The sequence below is a fragment of the Aptenodytes patagonicus genome, chromosome 2 (assembly GCF_965638725.1).
Source record: "Aptenodytes patagonicus chromosome 2, bAptPat1.pri.cur, whole genome shotgun sequence".
In the NCBI taxonomy this organism is placed as follows: Eukaryota; Metazoa; Chordata; class Aves; order Sphenisciformes; family Spheniscidae; genus Aptenodytes; species Aptenodytes patagonicus.
The window spans coordinates 96,434,330-96,460,786 of record NC_134950.1 but is presented as its reverse complement, the minus strand read 5'-3'; the positions used below and the strand labels follow the sequence as shown (position 1 = coordinate 96,460,786).

Here is a 26,457-nt window from a genome sequence, read left to right as displayed (position 1 = left end):
CCAGGAGAGCACAATAGACTAGACCAAGCCAAAAAAAAGAGTCAGTAAACTTGTGTAAGAGCTTTGAGTAGATCTTTTCCCATGATTCACACTTCCAAAGACATACTCAAATACCAGAAAATTACTTTTGAGATGTAAGAGGCAATGATTATACACTTTGAGAGACAAAACCTTTGGCGAGAGAGACCAAGATGTAAATACCACACACCACTTTTCAGGCTTATTGAATTGGCAAGAGACCTTCTGAGTTCATATAAACTCTGTCTGCACTTGTCAATAGTTGCAGTTTCAAACCACAAACAAGGGACAGCTGCAGTTCAGTGGAAGAAGTCTCCTACATCCAATCTTGTAAACACACTTCTAGGATACTTCGACCAGAATCAAAAGCCTGTCAGCTTCAGAAACTGTACCTCTGCGCAGGGAGATTTGGCCAGCTGGTACGGATTAGAAAACGGCACCGACAGAGCTAAAATACGTTCATTAGTGTTTGTCACTATCGCTGTAAGTTTGTGACCTTCTACACCTTAAAGTGTAGGGGGCTCTTTCTTTTGGCATTCGGTCCTCAAAAGTGAAGCGACAACTCAAAGATGTAAAGCAACACTTCATGCTATATATAAATAGGCAACGGTTACATCACTGGACAGTCTCGGACATGTGTTGCAGCAAACGAGGATGAAAATAAAAAAGTGCCAGAGAGAATTAACTGTATTGCAATAGATTTCCTCACATGAAAATTCTGCATTGAGGTTACTTACTTTCAGGTTAATTACAGCTATATTTTACAATTTTAAAATATAGATTTCATAACAAACCAAAAGCAGTTCTGCAGTTTAATACGTTACTAGATGTAGCATATCAAAGACAAAAAAACACCCACAGGCCTCTCCTTGGGCTTGGAAAAAAGACAATTTACCCTGGATATTGTCAACTAATGCAGAACTATGTTTGTTTAAGACATAAACAAACAGCTCTTATAATTACAAAGAACCCTTCCAACTGCAAACTGTTAATGTAATGTGATCTTCTCAAAGGTGAAGACATACTACTACTACGCAAAGCTTCACCATACAGATGCAAAAGGAAATGAAGAGAACTTCTTGGTTTTGCAGCTGCTGATCAAAACCTGATTAACAGTCACCATTTTCATGCAGCTGCTCTTACAGAAAAAAAGCAAGCTATGGGCAACAGGTAAGAAAGGAACTGGTCTTATTCAAAAGGAAGACAGACAAAATACAGAAGTTGGAAAAGGGGCAGAACAGCAAAGGTATCATCATCCCCATTCCACTGGCAGAAGACAGAAAAAAAGCCACCTCTCCAAAATATGAGGGGGATAACAATTAAAATGCACGGTGGCAGACATATAAACAGAGTTAAAAACAAAACAAGTAACACACAACAATCCAAAAGTTACAATCCCAAGCTCCTCTCTAAGCTATTCGTGCCTCACTCTTATTGTCTCCCAAATTCTTGAGAAGTTCAGTTTAGCTTACATAGCAAGCCTTGAGTATGAACACTCCCCTCCCTGCAACAATACTGGGGACACATCGCAACAGGTGCTCTAACGACAGCCAAGCCTCTTTTGCACACTTCTTTTCGAGTACACATGTACTAGTGCCAGTACTCTTAATTCAAAGGTTTGTCTGACAGAGTACGCTGTTCCTGAAAGGCTTAGCACAGATGTCTAAGGAATGAGCATAAGAAGACAGGAGGTGTGAACGATGCTGAGTATTTTCCCCAACTCCAGCCACCAGAAATTTAGGGATTCCTAAAGTTTGCATGCCCAGAGCCATAGGATGCACCCAAACCCATGTAATTAAATCCTTATCCCCCACAGGACTGTCCAATTTACTTCTGAAACCACTACGGTTTTGTCTTCCAAAGTATCTTTTTGCAGTAAGTTCTGCAACGTCCATCTTCACTTTCTTCACCCCTTTCATCATATCCCTTCTCCAGATTGATTAGTCCCAATCTTATTTACCCTTTCTTCTTCCAGAAGCCAGCCCAAGCCTGTCATTCTTCTCCATGCCTTTTCCTCTTCTACTAAATCTTGGAACAGGGTCCAATGGCACACAATATTCAACATGGGGATTTATAATGTGGCATATTCGAGCCTTCTCTTTTGTCCTCTACTGCTTTTCCATAATAATTTCTAACAATTTATTTGGTTTTGTCTGTTTTTTTTAAATTAGTACTGAGCAGGTGTTTGCAGAAGGCTACCCAAAACAAACCCAATGCCCTTTTCCTGAGCAGTAACACGTAGCCAGGAACCAGTCATTGTCCAGGCATGGTTTTATGTTTTCCTATAGGCACAGTTTTGCCTAGAAGTCTGTTTTGTCCCCTCCTCATTGCTCGGCATTCATCTGTGCTGAAAGTAATCTCTCATTTTAATCACAAAATCATTCAGTATTTTCAGATACATCTGCAGTGCTCACAAGGAGTTTCAGGGACCCTCATGCTTTTCCAGTATCCTCATGCACCAACCACGTCCTCTCCTACACTAAGTGACGAAAAACAACAAAAATAACACTGGAATTGTAACTGATTACAACTCAAGTACCGGAGAGGGAAAAATATGATCTGCAAAACTGACTGGGAAAAAAAAAAATTAAATTTAAAGAAAAAACAAAACCAGCGCTAGAAGTAAGTTGTATTTTTTTCCAAAGTCCTTTCTATACTTTCACTGCTTTATAGTCCCCTGTATACATAATCCACAAGACTTCATGTCAGTTGTCCAGCACAGGTTGTCTCGTGTTCCCTTTTTGCCAACAAACAGTAGTGTTTTGCTATACGTTCATATGTACTAGCAAGCTCTAACTGTAAACACCGTTAAGCTTTTCCAGTCTTAACTCTGCACTACATCAAATATTTCACACTATGAGACACCAGCTCCAGACAGCGGTACTACAATGCAAACATAATATATTAAGTTTCCAGTAATTTTTCTACCTCTGTTTCAACAATTACACAGCAAATATTTCTTAGAATTGCAGTGTATTGGCACAGATTATAGAAATTCAAAATGAGGGTTCTAAAAAACCTATATATGTGCCCGGTTTTTGTCTGACTATATGTATTTACAGCACTTACATTTTGGAATCAAACAAAAGTTCCAGCTTCCTTTGAAATGTCACTATAAATATCTGTAAGAAGAAAAAAATTTCTGAATTTATTGTATATTTCACTGAAAATACTGTTTTGCTCTGTGTTTCTGAAAGAGTGTTCAGAAGGTATAGGTCATTAATGAAAGAAAGACACACTTTACTTACATTCTTCCAGAACACGTTGTTATATTGATGCAGCACACAAAACAGTGCTACCAGTAATAATCTGCACATACCCCAGCATTAGAACAAGCATCCCCAAAGATGCCTGGGAGGAGAAAGGGGTGGGGAAATGGTCATACTTCTTCAAATTAGGGGCTGCTGATCACTGTGATACCCTGCCACTGGCATTGAGCCCTCCCCAAAACTCTTACTGTTGGGAGGGGGGGTGTGTGTGTGCGCACTAACTTTTATCTTTTCAAATAAAGTTAACCACTTCTTGATTCTGTTTCCAGGAAATAGTTACGTAGGGAACCACTAGATGTTCTTCAGCCACCTTCTGTTGTTTTTGCACATGTCACCTTTCCATACACAAAGAATGTGGGTTTTGAGCACAGACTAACAGGCAAATTGTTGTGGTAGTACGTGGTGAAACATCAGCAATAGGTAACTACAACTCAGCAGTAAACAGTCCTGCAGCGGCTGGCAGGCTTGGTTATCAATGTCTATCTTCAATTCCTAAAAAAAGCCACTTTCTCATGCCCTTAATTCCTCTCTTCCTTATATTTTGTATAGGTGTTAATTTTAAATGCCACTTTGAAACACCGCTCCTATAAAATCCATGTTTCTTACAGGACACCGTTGTTGTGGACAAGATTAACATGAGAAGAGAAACACACACATACAACCACGTATCCTTGGTAATGTGTCTCTACTTGATTAAAAGTCTTTCAATCCTACACCAATTTTTACCTTGGCTGCCATGTCACATTTAGAGTGATATGGTCTATAGTAGCCATTTTTTTCCTTCTGTAGATAGTTTTCTCTGTTTCTTTGATCACTTACAGCATCAAATGTATTTACATGTTTACAATGATACTGTTAGGAAGATGGCAGCATTACTGGCCGCATTGTACATACGTCATAGGCTACTTAATTATTTTTGCTTTTGAGTGTCTTCCCTTCTCGGAGCATAAGCATCCACGTAAAGATAAAATTGTAATGTCAACCAAAAATGCAGCTAATCAGAACATGAAATTTTACTACTGAAAGCGGGCAATCGTTACAACAGAAAATGGCATTTCTCCACCCTCAAGTTAAATAGGTTTACCTTAGTCTGACTATTTTAAGTCACATAAGCAGAAATAAATGAAAGTTTACATACTTTAAAAAGATGGGAATAACAAAATACTAGACCTAATGCTTGTGAAGACCATGCCCATAAAAACAAGGATAACATTAATAATATATAATTTGGCAACAAAGCTCTTAGAAAGTCTGATTAAGTTTTACTGCCTTTGAAAAGGACCTCTGCATTTTTATGCACAAGGTATTAAGTAAACTTTACACACACTGTCCTACAGTGGAAAAAAATGCCCCCCTTGTAAGAACTGCAAAAGGCTTTCCAAGTACATCTCCATTCTTATTATTTCACTGGAAATATATAAACAGACACTCCTCAGATGAGCAAATTCTTTTCTCCTTTATCATGGCATCAAGATAAATTAGGATTGCTCTCTCCTCCCCTTCCCCTTCAGTTTTAGACTCATTTTGGAGTGATTTTTCATCTATAATCAGGATGCTACTGACAAACAGAAAACAGGGCACGTGATCATTCTCACTATTTCAGCTGTTATTCAAGGTGGCTGTAAGACAAAAAAGAAAAAATAAATCCCCAAGCCCCTCTGATATTACTCCAATCAAAAAATCCCAGCCATGTTTCACAGTAGCATGCACTGAAGTATTTGATGGGAGAAGCAAAGTGTTAGTCATATTTCTTTTTCTCACAAATAAATACAAATGAGAAAAACCTTCCCCAGGTTACAGACTCCTTTTTGGGACCTTTTAACACTGGGAACATTTCATACGGAGGAACTCTGCTATCTTGTCCCTTGATATTCTTGGAGCTGCAGGTTATGATACCACAGCGTTCATTCGAAATGCTCTCAAATTTGAGAGCTAAGTAAGGACATCTCTCAGGGCTCATCTATGGAGGAAAGCTATTGCAAAATAGGCTAAGGTTTAAACTTGAAGTAGACCCAGCTATTTCACACTAACTCCAAAGGTGAACACATTCTATATTAAGAGCACTGCATTGCAATTTAACCCTATCCCCAAAGTGATCTAAAAAATGGCTCTCTTCCTGTGCAATAAGAGTGCCCTAATGTAAGGCTAGCCTAGAACAGATACTGCCAAAAGACATCCCAGGCGGTTTCCTGTATAGACACAAACATACACATGCCATGTACACATGACATAATTCTTGTAAGGACATCAAAACTTTCTAAAACATTTAGCTAAATTATTAATGAGATTTAGATAGATGGGTATAGCACCACTATGTTGGCAGAATACTTTCATCTACCTTCTTTTTGAAAACATGTCAGTAAGTATTCACATTTCATTCTTACCACAGAGATGAGGCTTTAAACACCAGAGTTTGCAAGAGCTCCATTCACAACTGCCCACAGAAACATTTGGCATTTCAGTGGAGAAAAGTAGTAGGCAAATAGGGCTAGAGCACTTTCAGAGGTTCAGGACACTGATCTGTATGTATTGAGCTTTACGGGAGAGTATCTGGCCTGAGCATCCCTGCTTTGAAGAAGCATCTCTGTTTTTACATATCTACCTCAAGAAGCTATGTGTGCCTTTCCAGCCACTCCCTGACATCTGTCATTAATAGAAGCTGTCTCGACCTCCTGTGGGACATTCAGCAACAGGTTCATTAAGAGGTGGCCAATGAATAGATTACCTGAAGCCATACGAGCTTGCAGCACAGAGGCCATCTTCCAGTCCACAAGTGCACGCAGCTGTGTGCCTTAACACGGCCAGATATACCCTATACTTGGGTAGCCTGTAATACATAACATTGCTGGCTGCTACTAACACAGGCACGCTAATTCTGCAGCAACACCCCCTTATCAGAAAGTACTGACCTCAACAGAAATAACTGGCTGGGGTGGGAAAGGGAAGCACAAAGGAGTCATCTCTTGAGTCTTCACCTGAGGCTTTTGGGTACCTCTTAGAGATGAATGACACATTCAGAAATGCATGTGCCAAGCAGGTGCTTACTTTTGATTCAGGGGTACTCAACAGAAAGCAGTCTCCACTGGACAGTCAAGGTTTCGAGCCAAGAAGATTTCTTAAAGACCCTGCTTTTAAAAGGCAAAGCACAGAACTGCTATTTACACCACATCTAGAGAGGCATTCACAAATTGTTCTAGAGGCAATCTCTCCCCTGGTTTTCCCAATATTCTAGGAAAATAAGCCCACATTAAAAGCAGGATGAAGGATGATGAAAGGTTATCTTTGGGTATCCCATGCAACAGGTGCTGGATAGTTAGATGCCCTGAACTGAAAAAGTGATTCAGAACAGTGGATCACCTTGCCAAATTTGTCCTTTTATATTGTTGGAAAGGAATAAATCCCAAATACGATCTACTGGCAACAGCTGAAGTGAGGCACGATGGAAGGAGTAAGTAAATACAACCTGTGCTCTCAAGCTGAATCTGATCTCTCCCGTTTGTTTTTGGCAACACTAGCTAGGATCAGCAGGTCTGTGAGGACATGCCTGAACTGGAGAATATCCAGAATTCTTTATTCTTCCTATATTAAATAATAATAATTAAAACAAAAAAAAAACCCACCCAAAACAAAAAACAACCCAGAGAAAGTCCTAAAGTCAACAGTAGGAGACTGAGAGTAAAAGACTTGAATCAGATGCTTTGCACGAGGAAAACTTATGATATCCTCCCTCAATTAGGCTTTGTCCTGTATCACTGCAGGCAACTACTAGAAAACATACGAGCCGTTTGTCTTCGCATCATCTTGCCCCACAGCTTGACCCCAGTACAAATGGTATGGGTCTCCATGTTGTGGGATTTGCAGAGATAGCAAAGCTCTTGAACATGGCCATGAGTCTTGGGGAAACACCCATCGTAACAACACATTTTCATCAAATTTTGAAATCAAGAATATAGTGGTAAACAAATAAATCAAATAAACACGCCCAGGGTAAGTCACAAGAAGATAACCAGAGCCAAAAGCAGTGAACAGAGAAGGCAATGCTCCAACCTCAGCCAGCAGCTGAGAGGAACTGAAGGCAGTGAGCTGCCCTCACACAGCAGGATGGATCGCATATGCATGGGTAGCGTTTGCATGCACGCTCTTCATATTGCTGAGGAAAGCAATCAGCTTCTCTTTAAGACTTTAGGCTTCAATAAATATGACAACAGTCAATGAAGTAGAACAGTCTATCAAGGGGAAAAATCTTACAGACAAAAAACCTAAACTGATACCTCCAGAAAGCACTAATTAAGTAGTTAACACATGCTGCCATACATAGAAAATGGTGCAGAGCTGCTAAAGCAGCTTCCCTCAGGCTACAGAGCAAGTCAGTATGGAAGCCAGGATTATTACAGTTACAGGTGGTCCCAATCCCCAAAAGCTACTTTCCCCTGTAAAAATCTGCTTTTATAAAGTACTGGATTTTTTTTTTCTTTCCAGAAATTATATGTCTCTAGATTAAAATACAAGTAGCAATATTGACACTATTGCTAATCAGAAGAGACAGCTAAGGAAGCAACAGAATAAGCACTATGATATTTAAGAGGGACATACTGTTTCAGCAGCACCAATATATTAATATGAAACCACAGCCTCTAAGAGATTACAAAGACTAACACTAGGAGGCTGAAATTTTGAAGAAAAACAAATTTCAAGAAATTAGGAAGTTACAGATGTGGCAGAGAAAAACCCCAACAAACAGAAAAACCAATATGGTTTAAGGCAAATTTCAGAACAAGTTTAAAAAAGACAAACCAGTGAAGATCTATCTCAGAGAGTAGGACTTAGTAACTACTATCAACCGCGCCAAAAACAAGGGAGGCTTAGTTAGGTACCATAATGCCTGTTGCTACACAAAAACAAGAACAAAGTATATCATATCTGATGCTTTAAATCAAAGTGTGCAGTGGCCTCAGAGAGAATTTTGTAGCTTGTGTAGCTGGCAATAGGAAACTAAGGTTTATTTGACTACTTGAAGGTGGAGGTAGGAGCACATGTTTTCATAGGAGTCATACTGGTGTGATGGTAGTTCAAGAGTCAATTTGTAGATTTTAAAAAATATTATCACTGCAAGTGCATGGAAGGACTTGGGTCCATAACCTGGTAATTTGAGAAAGTGTGTGCGTGCGTGGGGAAATCTCCGTTTGAATTTTGGGCTTGGGAATTGTTGCAATTCCAAGTCCAGCGCTGGAGCCTCAGATGTTCAACGGGAAGTTCATAAAGCTATGCTCGAACTTACATTTACTAGGAGGTGGTTCATGAGTGACAGACTCTGAACATCTTTAGATATAGTAGACTCCCAAAATACTGAATCTTGCCTTAGGAAACAATCCATTAAGGATACACAGAGAAGCAAAAAATACCAGAGGAAGTCACTACATAAAAGACAGAAGAATTACTATTAAATAAAGCAAAGATCATGTACACACAAGTAATGGGACTAGTACATAACTAGTCACAATTGGGAGCTCAATTTTAATTTGGAAACCATTTAAAACACGTCATAGATGAGACAAAATGATAGATGAATTACACAACTGGTTGTTTCCTGAAGCCTGCCAGGGACCCACCTGTTCCAGTCAGATTCCAACCACTAAACAAACAGAATAAAGAAAATAGAAACAGGACAGTATCAGCAAATGGAATTGAAATTTAATTTCTACCAAGATTAATGCTGTGCAATTTTTGATAAATGTGTTATGTAAAAATAAATACTTTTTAGCAAATAGCAAGACACCCCAGTCATAAGGAGAGGGTCTATAAATGGAACTAAACTTATACAGTAATTGAATAATTTTCTTCAGGAGTGAGATGCAGCTTCAATTAACTCCACATGGTTAAACAGGTCAATAGGAACTGAGGGAAAAATAGAATATGCTATACTTACAAGAAAATAGGAAGTAAAGAACACTGGGAAGAATACAGGGAGATGCTAAAACAGATAAAGAACGGGTATTAGAAATGCAAAGTAAAACTCTAAAGTTCTCATAGTTACAGATGCTAAACACAAATTATTTTTCCAGTGATTAAAAAAATAGTAATAATAAGAGAGAGAGGAGAGTTAGACCAAAAATAAGAGTGAAATGTAGTGTAAGTTACAAAGTCGATTAAAATGTTAGTGGGGAAACCAGCATGCCATAAGAAACCAGAAGAGATTTATAATGAGTATGAATAGATTGCACATATAACAAATGACAGACTAAAAGGCTTCAACATGGCAAGATTGCTGACTTACAGTAAAAAAAGAGAAACAGACAAATGTGATCGTGTATATAGGAAATGTATCATAGTAAGTGAAATACCTCCAAGACTTGCTTGCTTGAAGACTAGCCAATTTGGAAGGTACCTTGAATAATAAAACTTGTATTGATGTAGTTTCAGAAAGAGTTGGAAAAAAACTAAAAAAAAAAAGGCTTTAAACCTCTGCAGTTTATTTCTGTTTATAAACAAAGACAGCTCTCATAAAATCATGTTTCAAAAGTGCCCTTCCAATTAAAACCTACTGGGGATCCAAAGCAATACTCAGGAGAGCCATACTGGATACTGCAGAGAAATTTCGTCTTCTTACAAGACTTCACTCATTACTTGCCGTATATTTTACCAATATTTTGCAGTTTCATACCATTACAAAACATGCATCAGAAGCCTCCCTATCATGTATACTTACATCTAATGTAAATTTCGGGATTTAAAAATAATATCTCAACACAGGAGCAACCCTCTTTTGCTCAGCATTGAAGCTGTATACATAGAATTAGTCTTAGTGATATAAAGGTGAAAATACATTGAAAAGTAAAATTTACTATCTGAAATTAATTTTACTTTATAAGATCCTAAAACATGAAAGTTTCTATTGATGCCAAAAAGTTGAAGTTAGTAACAAGGATTTCAGGGTTATTGTATGATAAGAACGATAACATTCTCTGTCATTGGGAGTTTGATATACAGTTATAATAAACTCTGCATCTCCATTGATCTCAGAATATGCTGCCATGTCACTACTATGTTGCCATAAGATTAATAGTTAACTGAAACAAAGATATTGCTTATAGTTTTCTATTCTGTTATTATCTATACATTAACATAGTGGTGATTTACAAACCCAAACACCTTGTCCATTTCTACTACGGTAGATGACTTTTCCAATATAGCTACATCACAGAAGATACTACACCATCAGATATTTCTCCCCACAGCTCAGTTAAAATACTATGGAGATCTCAAAGGAATTTATCTTCAAGGTATTCCTTTGAATCGTTATAATTAACAAAAGTGCTGCAGTGGGATCACCTTACTTTTTCATTAATTCTTAAACAAAATTATATGCTTACTGAAATGTCTAAAAGACTGAATGTGGTGTTTTGTTTAATAATAATAAATAAAAGGATTACTCCCCACCCCCCCACCCCCCTCTTTTTTTTCTTTCTTTCAAACCAGGCAAGAGACTACGAGCAAGGAGCAGCACAATCATATGCTGGCTCAGATCAGGCCAACACTGCAAATGTATTAACCAAGTTCACCCCTGCTACAGGGAAGAAGTCTGCCACACATCTGTCCTTGGGCTCGATTGTTCTTGCCAGCAGAGTGGCACTCCATTCAGCTGGCAAGTTCAGGAAAATCAGCCAAGGACCTTCCATGAACCTCACCATACCCCTGTGATCTGGGCAAGCAGCACATACCGAATTACTTACTGGTACTTAAGTACCAATCTAGTTTACATAACACAAAAATTAAGATTTGTTTCCCTTCACTGCTCTGTTTCTTCCCTGTATAGTCTGCCAGACCAGAAACAAGCCATTCATCGCAGGTATTTGTGTCTAACCCAGAAACAGGCCAGCTGGGTTCCTTAATACCTTCCCTCCCTCCACTGATACATCTGCTGAACAATTCCACAAGAGCTTCCAAAGTTAAACCAAATTCCAGTTCAAAACTATTTACCATCATCAGTGTTTCTACCCTGTTTGACTTTCCTTTCCTTTTCCAGTCTTAAGTAAGACAACTGGAATCCTAAACCAAATTTACAAAAGTTCAACTACAGCAGAATATCCGGAAAAGAGTATTAGTGTTTTCCTACTCTGGGCTCATTATTTGGAGAGAAATATCAACTTATGACTAAGTAGCAAGAAAGGAGTAATAAACTGACATAAACAAATGAAGACATGCCAAAAAACCCACAAAAACTGATGAAATTAATTTAACAGCAGGAACAAGCCAAAAATTTTTGCAGGGTGCACTGGGTTAGCTTTCAGCTTGATCAATTCCTGAACGCTGCTGCTGCCCAAGCCAGGAGCACAAGTGTGTGGGAAGGGAGTGGTGGAAGGAGAAGACAGGATAGCCGAGAGTAACGTGAAAAGCACGTCTAAAGAGAACAGCAACACATTTCTCTCAAGTTTAAATAATATACTGACTAGCAGATAACAATTATAGAAAAGAGTAGGTATTTCCTCATGCAAACTATTTAATTATGAGATCGAGTCCCAGTATTGCAAAACAAACTCCAACGCTACTTATTTATCCAGATAGGAAACTGGCAGAATTGAAATCTTCAGGGAACAGGTATCATTGTAGGGCTATATACTCTTTCATGCTCTACTATCTAAAGCATTTAAAAAAATAACCCCACAAACAACCTGCTGTGAATCTATCTTCTAACGTTTATTTATACTGTAGAAAACTGCCTGCGATGTAAACTCTTCAAGCTTGCCCAAACAGAAAAATCATGAGAAAAGTTGTTGCAGGTATCTGCGAGGGAAATACAGCATGCTTCATTGCTGCCATCAATTTGTATTTTGTCAATGCTAACCGAGAAAGCAAAGAAACAAGAAAAGTTGTCACAGAAAAGAAAATGGCATCAGAAGCGGACAGGATGTCCCGCTGAGACATGAGCTAGCGTGTGAGGTGGGGGGTAAAGCCACGCATCAGCTGAGGCTGCCACAGTCTGCAGTGGGACAAAGCACGAACAGGGACAGTCAGAGAAGCGCGACTGTTCATCACCTCCTTTTCACAAATAGGGACTTCCCTGCCTGCTCGGTCTGGGACTGTCCCTACAGCATGACTTTTGACTATAATAAATTCTAGAGTAAACTGCATGGAATAGCAAAGGAGAATAACGTTCAGGCTGAGGCTCCACAAATCAGTCTAACAAATGCTCCAGTAAGCCCCTGGAAAAGGTTGTTAGAGAGTGCCCTGACATCTCCGAGAATTACATTAGCACAATATGTACTCAAAAAGCCGATTTGGGATTGTTTAGTTGCTGCCTCGTCAGCCTTTTGGAGGACACAGAAAATGGTGCAACTGATACAGCCTCTAAAGCTGTTGGGAGAGTTGTTTTTTCTAAACTAATAGCTACAATAAATAGTAGACTTCATGTGAAAACACATTCCTTCTACATGCCATGACGTGTTGCCCATCATTACCAGCCCACAAAACAGCTTTGTTTTCAGAGAGACTCGCACCGCGCCACTCTGCATGGTTCTCTCACAACTGCTCCTTCCAAAGACAAGTCCTTCACCGTGCGTCACTCTCTGTATACTGGCCAGCAAGCAAAGCCTTTCCCTTTCTTTTAGGATGGTTAGGGTTTAAAAAGTTAAGGTTTAAAGCTTAGAATTTCCCCTTGCTTTTCATCTAGCTTATATACGTTCCCTGTAACATATGAAAAATGAATATGATGATGACGATGAAGTAGGAAGCAATCAAGAGCAAATAATGGATTTTGGCCCAGAGGGTGAACTGGAGACACAACAAACAACTTAAAGAGGTGGTTCTTTTGTTTTCATATTTACTCCTTCTATGTAACACCTTTCAGACTGTTCTGAACCAAAATAAAAATGCTGCTTCAAAACAAAGTCAGATGTGCATTTAATAAGTTGGACTCATTTGTAAATAGGATTCTGCTCTTCCCTGTTGTAAGCTCTGCTTTTGTTACAATTTCTATTGTTAAAAAAAAAAAAAAAAGTTGCCCATAACCATTCAGGAGTACTATAATTATAGTATTTATTACTAGAGTTAATGCAGTAGTTTTAATTATTTTGCTGTATGAACCTGAATACATATTATTCATGTTACTTGTAGCGAAGATAAATAAGAAACATAATAAAGTTTGCAAACACTAATACAGCGTTTAACTCAATAGATTCTCCTTGAGGAAGGTTAAAATTGAAGTAGAACAAACCCAATGCTATATCCTACAGGTCAATTCAAAATTAATCATAACTTTAGTCCCACATGCGTTTAGCTGAAGGCCAGAAATTATTTAATCTTAAATTCTAAGATTGGAAAGATGTTTCCCTTATGTTGTAAAGGGAAACCAATGGCTTGAATTCAGGCCCGTGCTGTTTCAAGATCACTCTTTGAAAGGGTCTGTCAGTGATTTCACTCTGCTTTGGTAGCTTAAAAAACTACATGTGTCAGTGGTCACAAGGCAATTGGAAACAACTTCTCACAATTATTTTCCTTCCAAAGACATTGGAAAACAACCCCTCTCCCAGTCAGGATTCCTCTACAAAACCCAAAGCATTTGTCCCACACAGGCTCACTACTGAGCTAGTGCTGATGGCCCTGTACAGTCATACTACACAACCAGGCACATAACCAGGACCCGTAAGCAAAAAAGTGAAGTATGGTCCATTTAACATACATATACTGCCCTGTGTTGCAGTTCCACCTTATCATATGCCTGAGGGGTGTCTTAATGTTCTGATGCAACTAAATACTTCAACAACAAGTAAATTCAACCCAGACTCTGAAAGCAAAACGAGATTACCCCATTTCATAGTCCTCACAGGCAAACATGGCTCAACAGAAAACCAAGCATCTCCAGAGACATGCGAATTATTTTCACTGAAAATTTCCCTCGTTAAAACTCTTTTCCCCTACATCCTTGACTAGCTAGAATTATCAATATTTCTGATGTCCCAAGGACATCTACAAAAGCAGATGGCATTCTGACTTTATCACACTACCTAAAACACCTTCTGCTCCACCAGATGACCCTCAGAGAGAACCTACCTCCATCTTGCAGTTCCTTGCTTTTATCTCTACACGGTGACATAACAGCTACTAGCTTTTTTACTAGCCGGCACATTCTTTAACTACAGATCTACAAGTGTTTCCCAGTGACCCTGATGGATTCCCCTGCATGTGAAAACCATTTGACTGAATCAACAGCAGCATCTGCAGAGCAGTCTGGGGAGAGGAGGATGGATCAGATGACAAAGGTCTCTTCCAGCCCTATTTCCTAGTATTCTGTGATGCATATGTGATCACACTATGTAGCATTTATGCCTTTTTGTCCTGACCTAAAGGCAGTTGCTTTTCAACAAGCTGAAATACAAAGAAAAGGTACCTGAACCGATGGTATCAGGTGCAGATTAGCAAACCGTGGACAATGACAATTGGATTCTTAGCTAACTGCTGCTTTCAGTCCCCATGGGGAGCTCTCTGCCTGTGTCCTTGAATGAACCCCTGGGGGGAAAAAAATCCTCTTCTGTGGACATGCCTGAATATTTGTCTGGAAAGCCACAACCACAGCTCCAATATGTATCTGTACCTCTGCCTTAAAATTTAGGGTCTCATGCTATGTAAGGTCTTTGTAAGAATGTTCCTATAGAGTTCAGTCTCCATTCTGAACTGATCATTTCTGTCATGACCTCACTGATGTGAAAATTACTTCTGTTTTATGCATTATTTGTAAAACACTTCCAAATCAGGAGACTGGAGTCCATGACTGGGTACAAGAAATGATAACCTTCTAACAGTTTCAAAATAACGATGAGAAAAATAGCCTGTGGTAAGAGGAAACTTCTAAATGATCAGATTAAAACTGACATTTTCTCCAAGGGTAAGGAACACGAACAGTCATTCATCAGGGGAAACTGCTAATCTCCTTGGTTTCAGCACAACCAAACTACTATCTAAATTAAATATGGGTGCTATTATTGGATAAACTTTGTGCAATACCTTTTGGACTGCCTAAGGGAGTTTATGGCCAACTCTAGGAGTCATTCTCTGAGATGACCTTCTGCAATGCTTGGTGTTAAGCTAGAATTTGGCAGGGTTGCAGCAGGAGAAGTAAAGCCAGTCTGATTCATCTGATATTGTTGGCATTTAAGTACGGACCATAGTAAAATCACCTTCCCCCTGATGTGGGAGAGCCAGGATTATCTGATAAAACGACAGCAAGAGCGGACATAAAAAGTTCAAGAGCACCATGTTTCTCTGGCTTACTGCATTTATTGAGGGGGGATGACAACAGTTACTTTTTGAGGGTATTTTTTCCCTTTGTTGGACTTACAGTGGTTTTGCAACTGCCTGTTTTGTCCAGTGTTGCCCACCGTTACTGTATTACTTCTGAATGCTGAAGTTACCTGATCGTCCAAAGCATATTGGGGGGGGGGGGGGGAGGGGGGGAATCAGGTTTTCCGTAAGTCTCAGCCAAAGCAGACCAGTTCCCTCTTGAGGGGCTTCAGTTTCCTCCTTTTTTTCCCCTAAATCAAGGAATACTTTGTCAGGGAAACATCACCGTGAGCCAAAAGAGCGTTCAGTAGCTGAACAAGAGTCGCAGGAGGGTCTTCCACCCTGGCGGTGCTTTTGGCCCTCCACCAGTTTGCAGCTGCTGTCCCAGGCCGGCAGGCAGGAGGTGGTGGGCTCCCCGCCGGGCAGTCACGGAAAGGATGCGGCAAGGGCACGGAGTCACTCTTCTACCGCGAAGCACAGGATTACGTTATGGAAAGACAGAAAAGGGTGATATAATTTGTCAAGAAGGAAGGGGGCAGACGGAAAAGGAGTTGAAGCAGGAAGAGTCTTTAGCTGCCTGCCAGCAGAGGCAGCCACAGCTGGTTGCAATTTGGTGAGCAGCCCCTTCCCCACCTGGCCTGCTCAGAGAGAGCCTCAGCTGTCCCTGCTCCAGCCGGCTCAGCCCTTCCACCACAAAAGGAGCCGGTTACAAAACTCGCTCCCCTCAGGGGAAAAAGAAAAAAAAAAAAAAAAAAGTCTTTTTAAAGAAGCCTCGCTAGTGGGTGCAGCATTTCTATGCTGAGGAGATCCATTCACTTAAAAGGGGACTGCTTCCTCCGCTGTTAGCATTATGTTAGTGGGAAACATTCGCAGTCACTGTTACATTCGTTTCCAAGCCAGACTATGTTCGGTGTAGGCGATCTTCAGGCAATGTAATGGATAAAAAATGAAGAGGGTTTTGCTGAGTGTGCACACAGTCAAACATTTTTAGAAAGACTTAAAAGGTGGCCAAGTCTGAACGGATTTTAACATGATAGCAAAAGCACATCTCTGACACAAAGGCCAAAGCTGTGTTAAACTGCAAATCATTGCACAAAGGCATGTGTGAGGAGCAGATGATCGCTCGCCTTCTTTGACAGTTAAGATATTCAGAAAGCAAACTGCTGAGCCATGTGTGACATTCTCAGGATACGGGAATTCCTGACATCCCATACATTTCTTCCATACAATTCCCTCTGATGCAAGCCCAATATTCACCACAGAACTTTCTGCTATTGACTTTTTCCTTTGCTTTTCCTTTTCCTTTCCTTTATTCTTCTGGTAATGTGTTTAAGTTTGGATGATAGGTGAAGAGCCTGAGGTTTTTGCCCCTCCTCTTCCGGAAAGGCTAAAATCTCAAGCCAATAAAGGTTCATCACTGTCCCAAGGTTTAAATACTGCAAGTAAGATGGCTAAAAACAAATTGTGACATCTAACAATGACTCCCTGTTACATTTTTAATGGAAATCTACCCATTAGATATTGCTGTCCACTGAAAGTTAGCCTGTGTGAACATACACACATTAAAAATTCCATGTAAACTTTTTTTTTGTTTTAAAATTTCTTCCTGGAAAGGATGTTCCTTTATCTGTCATAGTAAAGGAGGTTAATTTGCACTGAAAATTGTTCCTCCTCATCTGCTTAGCAAAGCTGCATTTATGATTCAAGGGAATCAAATATTGTTTAATTCAGTTTTTGTAAATTTTTTTGCCAGCGTAATTGATTCTTTTATTATGTGGATTTTAGTATTAAACGTCATTAAAATAATTTAACATTGGCTTATCTAATTTACATCTATAACCTATATTTCAAAAATTGCTTTTGTTATCTCTTGGCAAAGACTCATTTCTTGGTTAATTTAACAATATGACCACATTAAGACCTATTTTCTTTTACAAAATATGACAAAGTACATACTCTTAAGTATAACGATAAAACAGCAAAAGTGAAATACAATCAGATATAAACAATGAGAAGCACATAGACATTTCTCTGCATAAATGCATTTATCCCAAACTTGATATATTGTGAAAATCAGTCATTCAAAGCAAGTATTCACATCCCTATTGCAAGTTCCAAGTGTTGAAGTTTCATGAATAAATAAAATAATAAAACCCCCCAACACTTAAGAGTAGTTAAACACCAACATGAGACTTAGAGCAAAAAAGGCCAATGCAACTTGGAACACCCTAGCCAGACTGTAACCTTATGAGATGAAAGAGTAAGAATATCAACGTTATGGCAGCATCAACATTATGGCAGTCCTAACCACTACAGCAGTGGAGCATAGATGGAATATTACTTCTGTTGTGCCTGTAACAACTGCAATAAAATTAATGTAACAGAATCGTGGGTATTTCAGGCAATCACATTTGGTCAAACAGAGTGTTTGTCTATGGAATTCCTTTGGTTTCTAACAATGTACAATGTTTTGAGAGAAAGATACACAGACAAAGAAAATAAATACCATCTAAACTTTAAAATATTTGTCTTTTAGCTGTTGATCTGTTTCACAATTTAAAATGTCTGACAATAGTTGTAAGAGCAAAAAACCAAATCTAGTCCCTAAACCAACCGCAAATACTGACATCCTAGAGAAATCTAAATATTTTAAAGATGGAACCAAGACCAAACAAGCAAAGTAAAGAACATCCTTCTGTAGGACTTCACGCTAAAATTAACTGGCAAAAAAAGGGGGCTGTGGAACAGCAATCATCAGTTGAAGCCCAAGTATCTTCTGCTCAGGAAACTTGGGTAGATTTGGGGGAATAAGCTTTCAAAGTAGGAGATGTTTTACTGAAGTTTTTACTCAGTGAAGCCTATGGCACTCTTATTAAATGTTCCTTGTCATCTTACAGATTTTTACTGTTCAAATCCTTTCAAGTAAGCTAGAAATTAAAGAGTAACATGTTTTCTGCAGGTTTCATTTCTATCCTGCTACTGTTCCCTACGCCTTTTCACCTCACAGCAACTCAAAAACTGTGTTACACAGTGAGGGCAAAAAACAGTCAACCAACCAACCAATCAAAAAGCTAAGAAACTTATTAGTATCAAAAATCAAAACCTTACTATGCGGATTGTACTGAAAAGCTAAAACAAGAGGACAGAATGAGTGAAGATAACATACAGACAAATAAAAAGTATAAATCTGAACTTAGTGTTGAGGTATCAGATAAGGGCTTTTTTGTTTGAGTAGCAATAGCATAGGACAGTATCACAGTATCTGCCTCTACTGTAAAAGAATAAACTGACTTTAAAGCAAAAAAAAAAAATTCCAAAAAGCCCCTAAAACACATCTGCCTGTCTTGACAAGTGAAATGCAACTATTTATTAAAAACATAAAATAGAGCTTTGAAGATATATTAGCTCCTTTATGGAGCTAATCAGAGTACGGTAAACTATCCAAACAATTATAAAGCAATTAACGACCAGAATTACACCAACTTTACTTTAATTATGAGAAAATCAAACACCTGCCAGTGAATTTAATGAATGGACATACTGGAAATGAGCAAAAAACTCTGTAAGAAAGAACATATTCATATGTCCCCATAACATAAGATGAGCTATGTGATACTGAAAGAGCACTATGTCCTTGGCATTTGCTTATTTTAAGCCAAAAATCTAAATTTCAGGAATGCTACAATTAATTACCCCTTATTGCAGGTTACTGGAAGAAGCTTATCAAATTACTAACTTTATATTCTGTAACGCAGACAAGACAGCTCTACCTCCGAGCTGGAACCATCTATTTGATTTGTATTACGTACTGAAACTAAGTCCAGAAAAGTCATTTCAGATGTGTCACGGGAAAGCATTGATGAGATGCTCTCAAAAAATAGTGGTCAGAATCCCTTTTTAAAACACTCTACGTTTTGTAGGCCACAAATCATTCAATGATTTGCTACTGAGCCTTTCTCCCACCAGACTGAATTTTGCAAGAATCACATGAGAAAACCATGAGAAGACTAACAGAAATGGAAGAGACAGCAAGAACCCTTAATGTCCATGAATGCAATTACTCTTCACCGAATATAACTGTCTTCATAAAACTTAAGGATTTAGATCAACCTGATACTTTTGCCGTATTTCCTACCAGCCTAAAGAGCTGTCTTAATGACTTCACACTGAGCTTAGGTCTCTAGCATGACCAGACAGCAGAACAGTTGAGAGGCAGATTTTCCATGTACTTACAGATGCAGTCTCAGGGGATCTTATTATCCTGATCTTTAATAACATGTAAAAAAAGAGAAATAACAAATTTATCAAATTCTGTAGAGTCTTAAATTTAAGGTAGAGATATGGAGATTATTACCTCTTAGATTTAATCATGTTATTTAGAGCAGCAGACTCAAACAATGAAATTTGAATTCTCCCTAACTTGGGCAAAAAAAAGAAAAAACTCGATCCTAGAGTCTGACCAGTATATTTTGTGGGCAAAAGCCTGTTACACTGCCAATAAAAAAGAAAGAATGTGGCTTAAAAAGGTTTTCATCTAACTCAGATATAGTAACAAACACACCCCCAGTTATTATCTATTACCTATAGAGCACAAAAATTCCAAACTAGTTTCGATATGTGTTACATCTGTAGCAATGCTGATCTGTGAATTTACAAGGCAGGAGTCTCTGAAGCACAGGAGTGATTACAGAATTGGGCATCAGTGTTGGCAGTTTTACGGGGCAGATAATACTAGACATACTTAATGTTAGACACACTTAAGTTCGTTCTCCACGTCATCTGAAATACACTTCTAGTGCTATGTGTACACATTGCCACAAATTACACTAGCAAATAAATATCCAAAGACTTCTCCTTAGAAAATCCACATTTAAGAATTATATTATGCCACTTCCCTCACAGGTGCACTAGAAGGAAGCTATCCCACTACAGCCTTGATACAGCAGTAGTTATGATTTGCCCCTGACAAAAGCAAAAGCAAGCTGCCATTGCATGCAACCACAAAAGGCCCTAAATTAAGTACTTCTGGGCAGCCTGTAAACTAAGACAAGTTTCTCATTTGCACAGTGAGCCATGATACCTTTCCTGTCACCATCCGGCGTCAAAAGTATCGCTCTACACTCCAAACTTTCCAGACTACAGAAACTACTGTCTCTTAGAAAGGTATATTGCTCTTGAAGGTATATTGCCTCTTTCTTCTGGCAAAATGTTACCTCTTACAGAACTATGAAGATCCTAGTGAACATACTGTGATAACTCATGAACTGCAGACTGTATTTAAATTTGGAGACGTGCATTTCTATTTGTCAAACTGTTGCACAGACATTTGAAATCAGGTGGTCTTTATTGGTATCTTGATGAAAAGAAAATAAAAAGTACAGGACAAAACCTACTAATTATTTTTCTTAATCACAGATAATTTGTCATTAAATTTAACTGTAAAATATTTTAATCCTTCTGAGTTGTGACCTTGCGAAGTTGGTTCTTAAAAAGCTTGAGGTCATATTTACCTTGCAAACAAGAAAAACCTAACACCAGCTAGATTTGTCAACTTTCTAGAATATGTTTAAAACCAGTAAAAGTCAAAGGTTTTCAAGAAAGTCTCAAGGTAATGCTTCATTGCTCATGGCATTTCATAGGTGTACAAAAAAGTCTTTATGTGAAAAGCATGTAGGACAAAAAGACAAGCAGGTTTTTAGGATATGCATGCTGTTTCTTTAAGCTTGCGACAGGAAGCCAGAGCCCGGACGGGAAAAGTTCTTAGCAGAAATTCACTTAACTGAAGCTCTGCCAATATATAATTAGTGACTTCATCCATTATGCCTTTTTTTTTTTAAATCCTAACCAGGTCTTCTGTTTGAGCACAAAAAATTTCCAGAATTCTGTACAGTTAGCAAACAATATGGAACTAGATGCTGACTTTCTTGTATTATTTCAAGGTAGGAGTGACAGAATTAGATAAATTGTGGAAGTCATCCATTCAGTACATATTCTAGTATTATATAAATTTATGAGATATTTTGAGAATACCCTCTGAATCACAAACCTTAATTTAAATGAGCTGAAGCCCAGTAACAAGGCTACTAATTCATGTACGTAGAGCCTAAGTGATTTATAAATCATTTACCTTCACAGAGAAAAAGAGATTAAAATAACTATGGCACTGTTTTTAAAAAAGGATGAGGATCACTACCTGAAACATATACAAAACATAAGAAACTGCCTGTTTTCTCCTACAAAGTCACAGCCCAAAGAGTGGGAAACGTGGAAAAATAAAGCATTGTGACTGTGGTATGAGCAGGAACAAGCATAAACTCAAACTATTCAAACAAGTAGGGCATAACTGTTTGGAAAGTCTGGAGCTAAAAACAAAACAGAAAGTGCAACCGATTCAGCAGTGTCAACTACTGAAACTGCAAGTCACTGTGCAATAAAAGAGCTGGTGCACTATAAACACTGGGAAGGATTCCCATGGAAAAGAGATGCACTGCAAATCACTCCTCCTCCAAAATCAATAGTTAACATAACTATAATTACAGAGTTCCTTGGTCAAAACATGTAGTTAATGCTACCAAAAGGAAATCAGACCAATAAAGTCCAACACTCCAAAAAAATTAAAATAAAAGTATGTGTGGAGAAAAAAATTTAAAAAGGAAGAAAGAAGTGAATTTGCTGTGTGTTGCAAATATATGCAAACAACATCACCTGACCAGACTGAGCAAGCAATACATTGTAAAGACAACATCTACAGATCTTGGGCTGCTAATCTCCAGAGTGATCTTTAAAATCTGATAGGCAAAACATTTTGAATTTGTAGCTGATTCAGGAACAGCACAGACTTTGATTTACAAAACCTGATGAAAATGCGAGGCAGTCATAAATTAAAGCAGCCCAAGGTCACGCTTGATAGAGGGATGGACAAACCTTACCTGGGGCAGTTCAGAGGCTGTCATCACACAGAGCCCACCTAGAGGGCATGCAAAGGTCTCTGGGAGAGGGGGTCACAACTTAACAGCCCACAGGCACTACTCCTCGCTACAGAAGAGGAAGGTAGGACAGTGAGTGCAGCCCAATCCTGCACGAAGGCAGTGAAATGCTGGGCCTTTCTGGTACCAGTCAGAAAAACCAAAACCACAATCTAGCAATCTCACTGAGGTGAAAGGAAAAAAAAAAAAGAGAAAAAAAAAGAAACGAAAAAGAAAAGAAAAAAAAAGAAGGAAATACATTTTCTTCCTATAGTGGAATATATATTGGTGCAGAAGATGCAAATAGGGTATATTGAGCTTCACTGTGAACCATGTGACTTGTCTTTAGCACCTTTTTAGCTTCACAAGGATAAAATGAGGAAGTCTGCAGAATCTAGAAAGTCTCACAGCTGCTAACATCACCCCTAAGTTTGAGAAACAGCAAAACAGGGTTAGGAAATCTCGGAAGGTAATCATAGCTGCTGGACTAGGCAAGCGGTATGCTGTGACAGATCAGGAGGGTTACTGGGGCAGTGGTTATAGGAATGGATGGGGGGGGTGCTGATGCAACCCCCCTCCCACTTAAGTATTACATTTCCACCTGTAAATATACTTGGACCACTGCTGTTATTTTTTCAATAAAAATTTGCTCCTGCTCTTGGCCACCCGCCGTTGAACACCCACCCAACCCCCAAAACCACAAAACCGCCACCACAACCACCCCCCCACACCTGCAACCAACCTCTACAGGTTGCTTGAAATCAAGTAAATGACCTAGTGATAACGGGGAAAAAAAGAAAAAGATGGAGTAGATGCTTTTGGCACTGGTGGCATAACAAGATAAGAAATTCTTGTCTAAGGGTAATAACCATTGAGAGGTGAGAGAAGAAAGTATATGAATAGTTGGAAAAAAATATGCAGAAACATTACTCATACACTATCAAACTAAAAATACTTTTCAAGTACAAAGGTCTGTCTTGGGCCCAATTCTAGTCAGTATTTTTTATTCAAGGCTTGGATAATGGAAGAGAAACTATATGTAGGAAATGTACAGATTACGTCAAACTTAAAGGACTGCAAGCTTTCAGAAGGGGAGGATCACATTTCTAAATTATATTGCTGAATTTGGAAGACAGCTTGAAAAGTGACTTTTTACTTGTATGGAAGAAAAATAAAACATGCACTAAAAACGTGGAATAACAGACTATGAAGCAGAACACAGAAAAGTTTAGTGGGTTATAATCAATCACAAAGTATACACCAGTTAACAATGTGATGTAAGAAAGAAGGGCAAAGCCCAATTCTGAGGCACATTGGTAAGGAAACTTTATATGTGCAAGGAGATGATACCTTCTGCTAAGTACTTGTGAAGTATCTGCTGAAACGATCCAGTTTTGGGCACCATACCTAAAGAGAGATACTTTGGACTGTCTACAGTTGATCAACGATGACAAGAGATTTAAAAACAAGACATATGAGGAAAGATGAAAGGAATAGGGTCTTCTTAGTCCGTAAGAAGAAGTACAGAGATCTGACAGCTGTTCTACAGCATGTCCAAGTCAAATATGAATTGATCGTTGAAGAATCACTACTGAATGGCATTGGCTTAACCTGCATCCATTGAAATATATTGGGGAAAGAAAAGGAAGAGGACTTTTCTAATCAAAGCAGCATGAAAGGTGAGTTAGAGATGGTTTAATCCCCATTACAGATGTATTCTAAGAACAGGTTATACAACCCCTGTCAGGGAAAACAAACACTTGCTCAATTCTGCCTCGGTACAAGGATGGACTAAGCTGATCAACATCTCCTTTAGTCCAAGCTGCAGCCCTAACAACATCCCTGAGGTTTAAAAAAAAAAAAGCTGCTTTCCACATGCATAGTCCCGGTTTCAATGCTATCGTAATTTGAACTTCAGTAACATGTTGTTCTACACAGCTCGTAAGCTTAAGATGTTAGGTATTTCTAAATGGGGAAAAAGTGTTTGAGTAACAGGCTTACTATAAACACATATGATCTTGCTAGTTTGAAGCTGTTGGTAGAAATCCATACCGCTAAAGACAGAACCAATGGGGGCCTTAACTCTCTAAGAGATTTAAACCAACTCCAGAACACACACCACAGAATTCCCATCTGGTAACAGCATCTACTTGAGAAGCCCTATTGATTTCTCAAATTCTCCAAATTTGTAACAAAGACTGTGAGGCTACAGGTCCAAATAATCAAATTATTCAAACAGTAACTAATACTGAACAACAAGGTTGAATACAGTTTACAAGCTTAATTTGACTATTTGATGAGGCAGATGGGAGATTCTCAGAACTAAGAAATTCCCTCTTCTCCCCCCAAAATCAGACTTACAATGCTGAAAGTTAACAAGGAAAAGCAAAAACTATTCAGATTTTAGTACCCGCAGTCTACATAGGATGGCCTGACACATTAGAAAGAAGCACCTAACGAGAGCTGATGATCTTACTCTTGACATATTTAACTACCTAACACGTGGCTGTACAGAAGCAGAACCAGATTATTCTCGGAGGTGCACATTAAAGGATGAAGGGCAATGGAAACAAGTTGTAACGAAGGCAGTTCAGATTAGATATTAGGTTTAAAAAGAAAAGTTCACAATGTGGTAGTCAAGCACTGGAACGAGCATCCCCAAGACGTGTGGAATCTCCATCCTTGCAGATACAAATATATTAATGACAAGAAGAGAGCCAAGGAGAATCTCCATCCTTTATTGGATGCAGGGGGGAACATTGTCACCGAGGATGAGGAAAAGGCTGAGGTACTCAATGCCTTCTTTGCCTCAGTCTTTAACAGGCAGACCAGTTATCCTCAGGGTACTCGGCCCCCCGAGCTGGAAGACAGGGATGGCGAGCAGGATGAACCCCCCATAATCCAAGAGGAAGCAGTCAATGACCTGCTACGCCACCAGGATGCTCACAAGTCTATGGGGCCGGATGGGATCCACCCGAGGGTGCTGAGAGAGCTGGCAGAGGAGCTCGCCAAGCCGCTCTCCATCATTTATCAGCAGTCCTGGTTAACGGGGGAGGTCCCGGATGACTGGAGGCTTGCCAATGTGACTCCCATCTACAAGAAGGGCCGGAAGGAGGATCCGGGGAACTATAGGCCTGTCAGCCTGACCTCGGTGCTGGGGAAGATTATGGAGCGGTTCATCTTGAGGGCGCTCACAAGGCATGAGCAGGACAACCAGGGGATCAGGCCCAGCCAGCACGGGTTCATGAGAGGCAGGTCCTGCTTGACCAACCTGATCTCCTTCTATGACCAGGTGACCCACCTAGTGGATGAGGGAAAGGCTGTGGATGTGGTCTACCTGGACTTCAGTAAGGCCTTTGACACTGTCTCCCACAGCATTCTCCTAGAGAAGCTGGCGGCTCATGGCTTAGACAGGTGGACTCTGCGCTGGGTCAAAAACTGGCTGGACGGCCGGGCCCAGAGAGTTGTGGTGAATGGAGTTACATCCAGTTGGCGGCCGGTCACGAGCGGTGTTCCCCAGGGCTCAGTACTGGGGCCAGCCTTGTTCAATATCTTTATCAAGGATCTGGATGAGGGGATTGAGTGCACCCTCAGTAAGTTTGCAGACGACACCAAGTTGGGCGGGAGTGTTGATCTGCTCGAGGGTAGGAAGGCTCTGCAGAGGGACCTGGACAGGCTGGATCCATGGGCCCAGGCCAACTGTATGAGGTTCAACAAGGCCAAGTGCCGGGTCCTGCACTTCGGCCACAACAACCCCATGCAGCGCTACAGGCTTGGGGAAGAGTGGCTGGAAAGCTGCCTGGCGGAAAAGGACCTGGGGGTGCTGGTCAACAGCCGGCTGCACATGAGCCGGCAGTGTGCCCAGGCGGCCAAGAAGGCCCATGGCATCCTGGCCTGTATCAGAAATAGTGTGGCCAGCAGGAGTAGGGAAG

The 26,457-nt window shown here is 39.6% G+C and overlaps 1 protein-coding gene across 2 annotated transcripts in view; it reads right to left on the bottom strand.

Annotated features, from left to right (window-relative positions):
• Positions 1-26,457, bottom strand: part of CDYL (chromodomain Y like) — a 109,384-nt gene that overhangs the window by 13,676 nt on the left and 69,251 nt on the right. The window contains exon 3 of one of the 2 annotated variants that reach the window (XM_076330478.1): positions 9,214-9,258. The exons of the other annotated variant lie outside the window; for it this stretch is intronic. Within the exon in view, the coding sequence (XP_076186593.1) occupies positions 9,214-9,258 (45 nt within the window). The remainder of the gene's footprint in view (positions 1-9,213; positions 9,259-26,457) is intronic. 2 annotated transcript variants of the gene reach the window in all.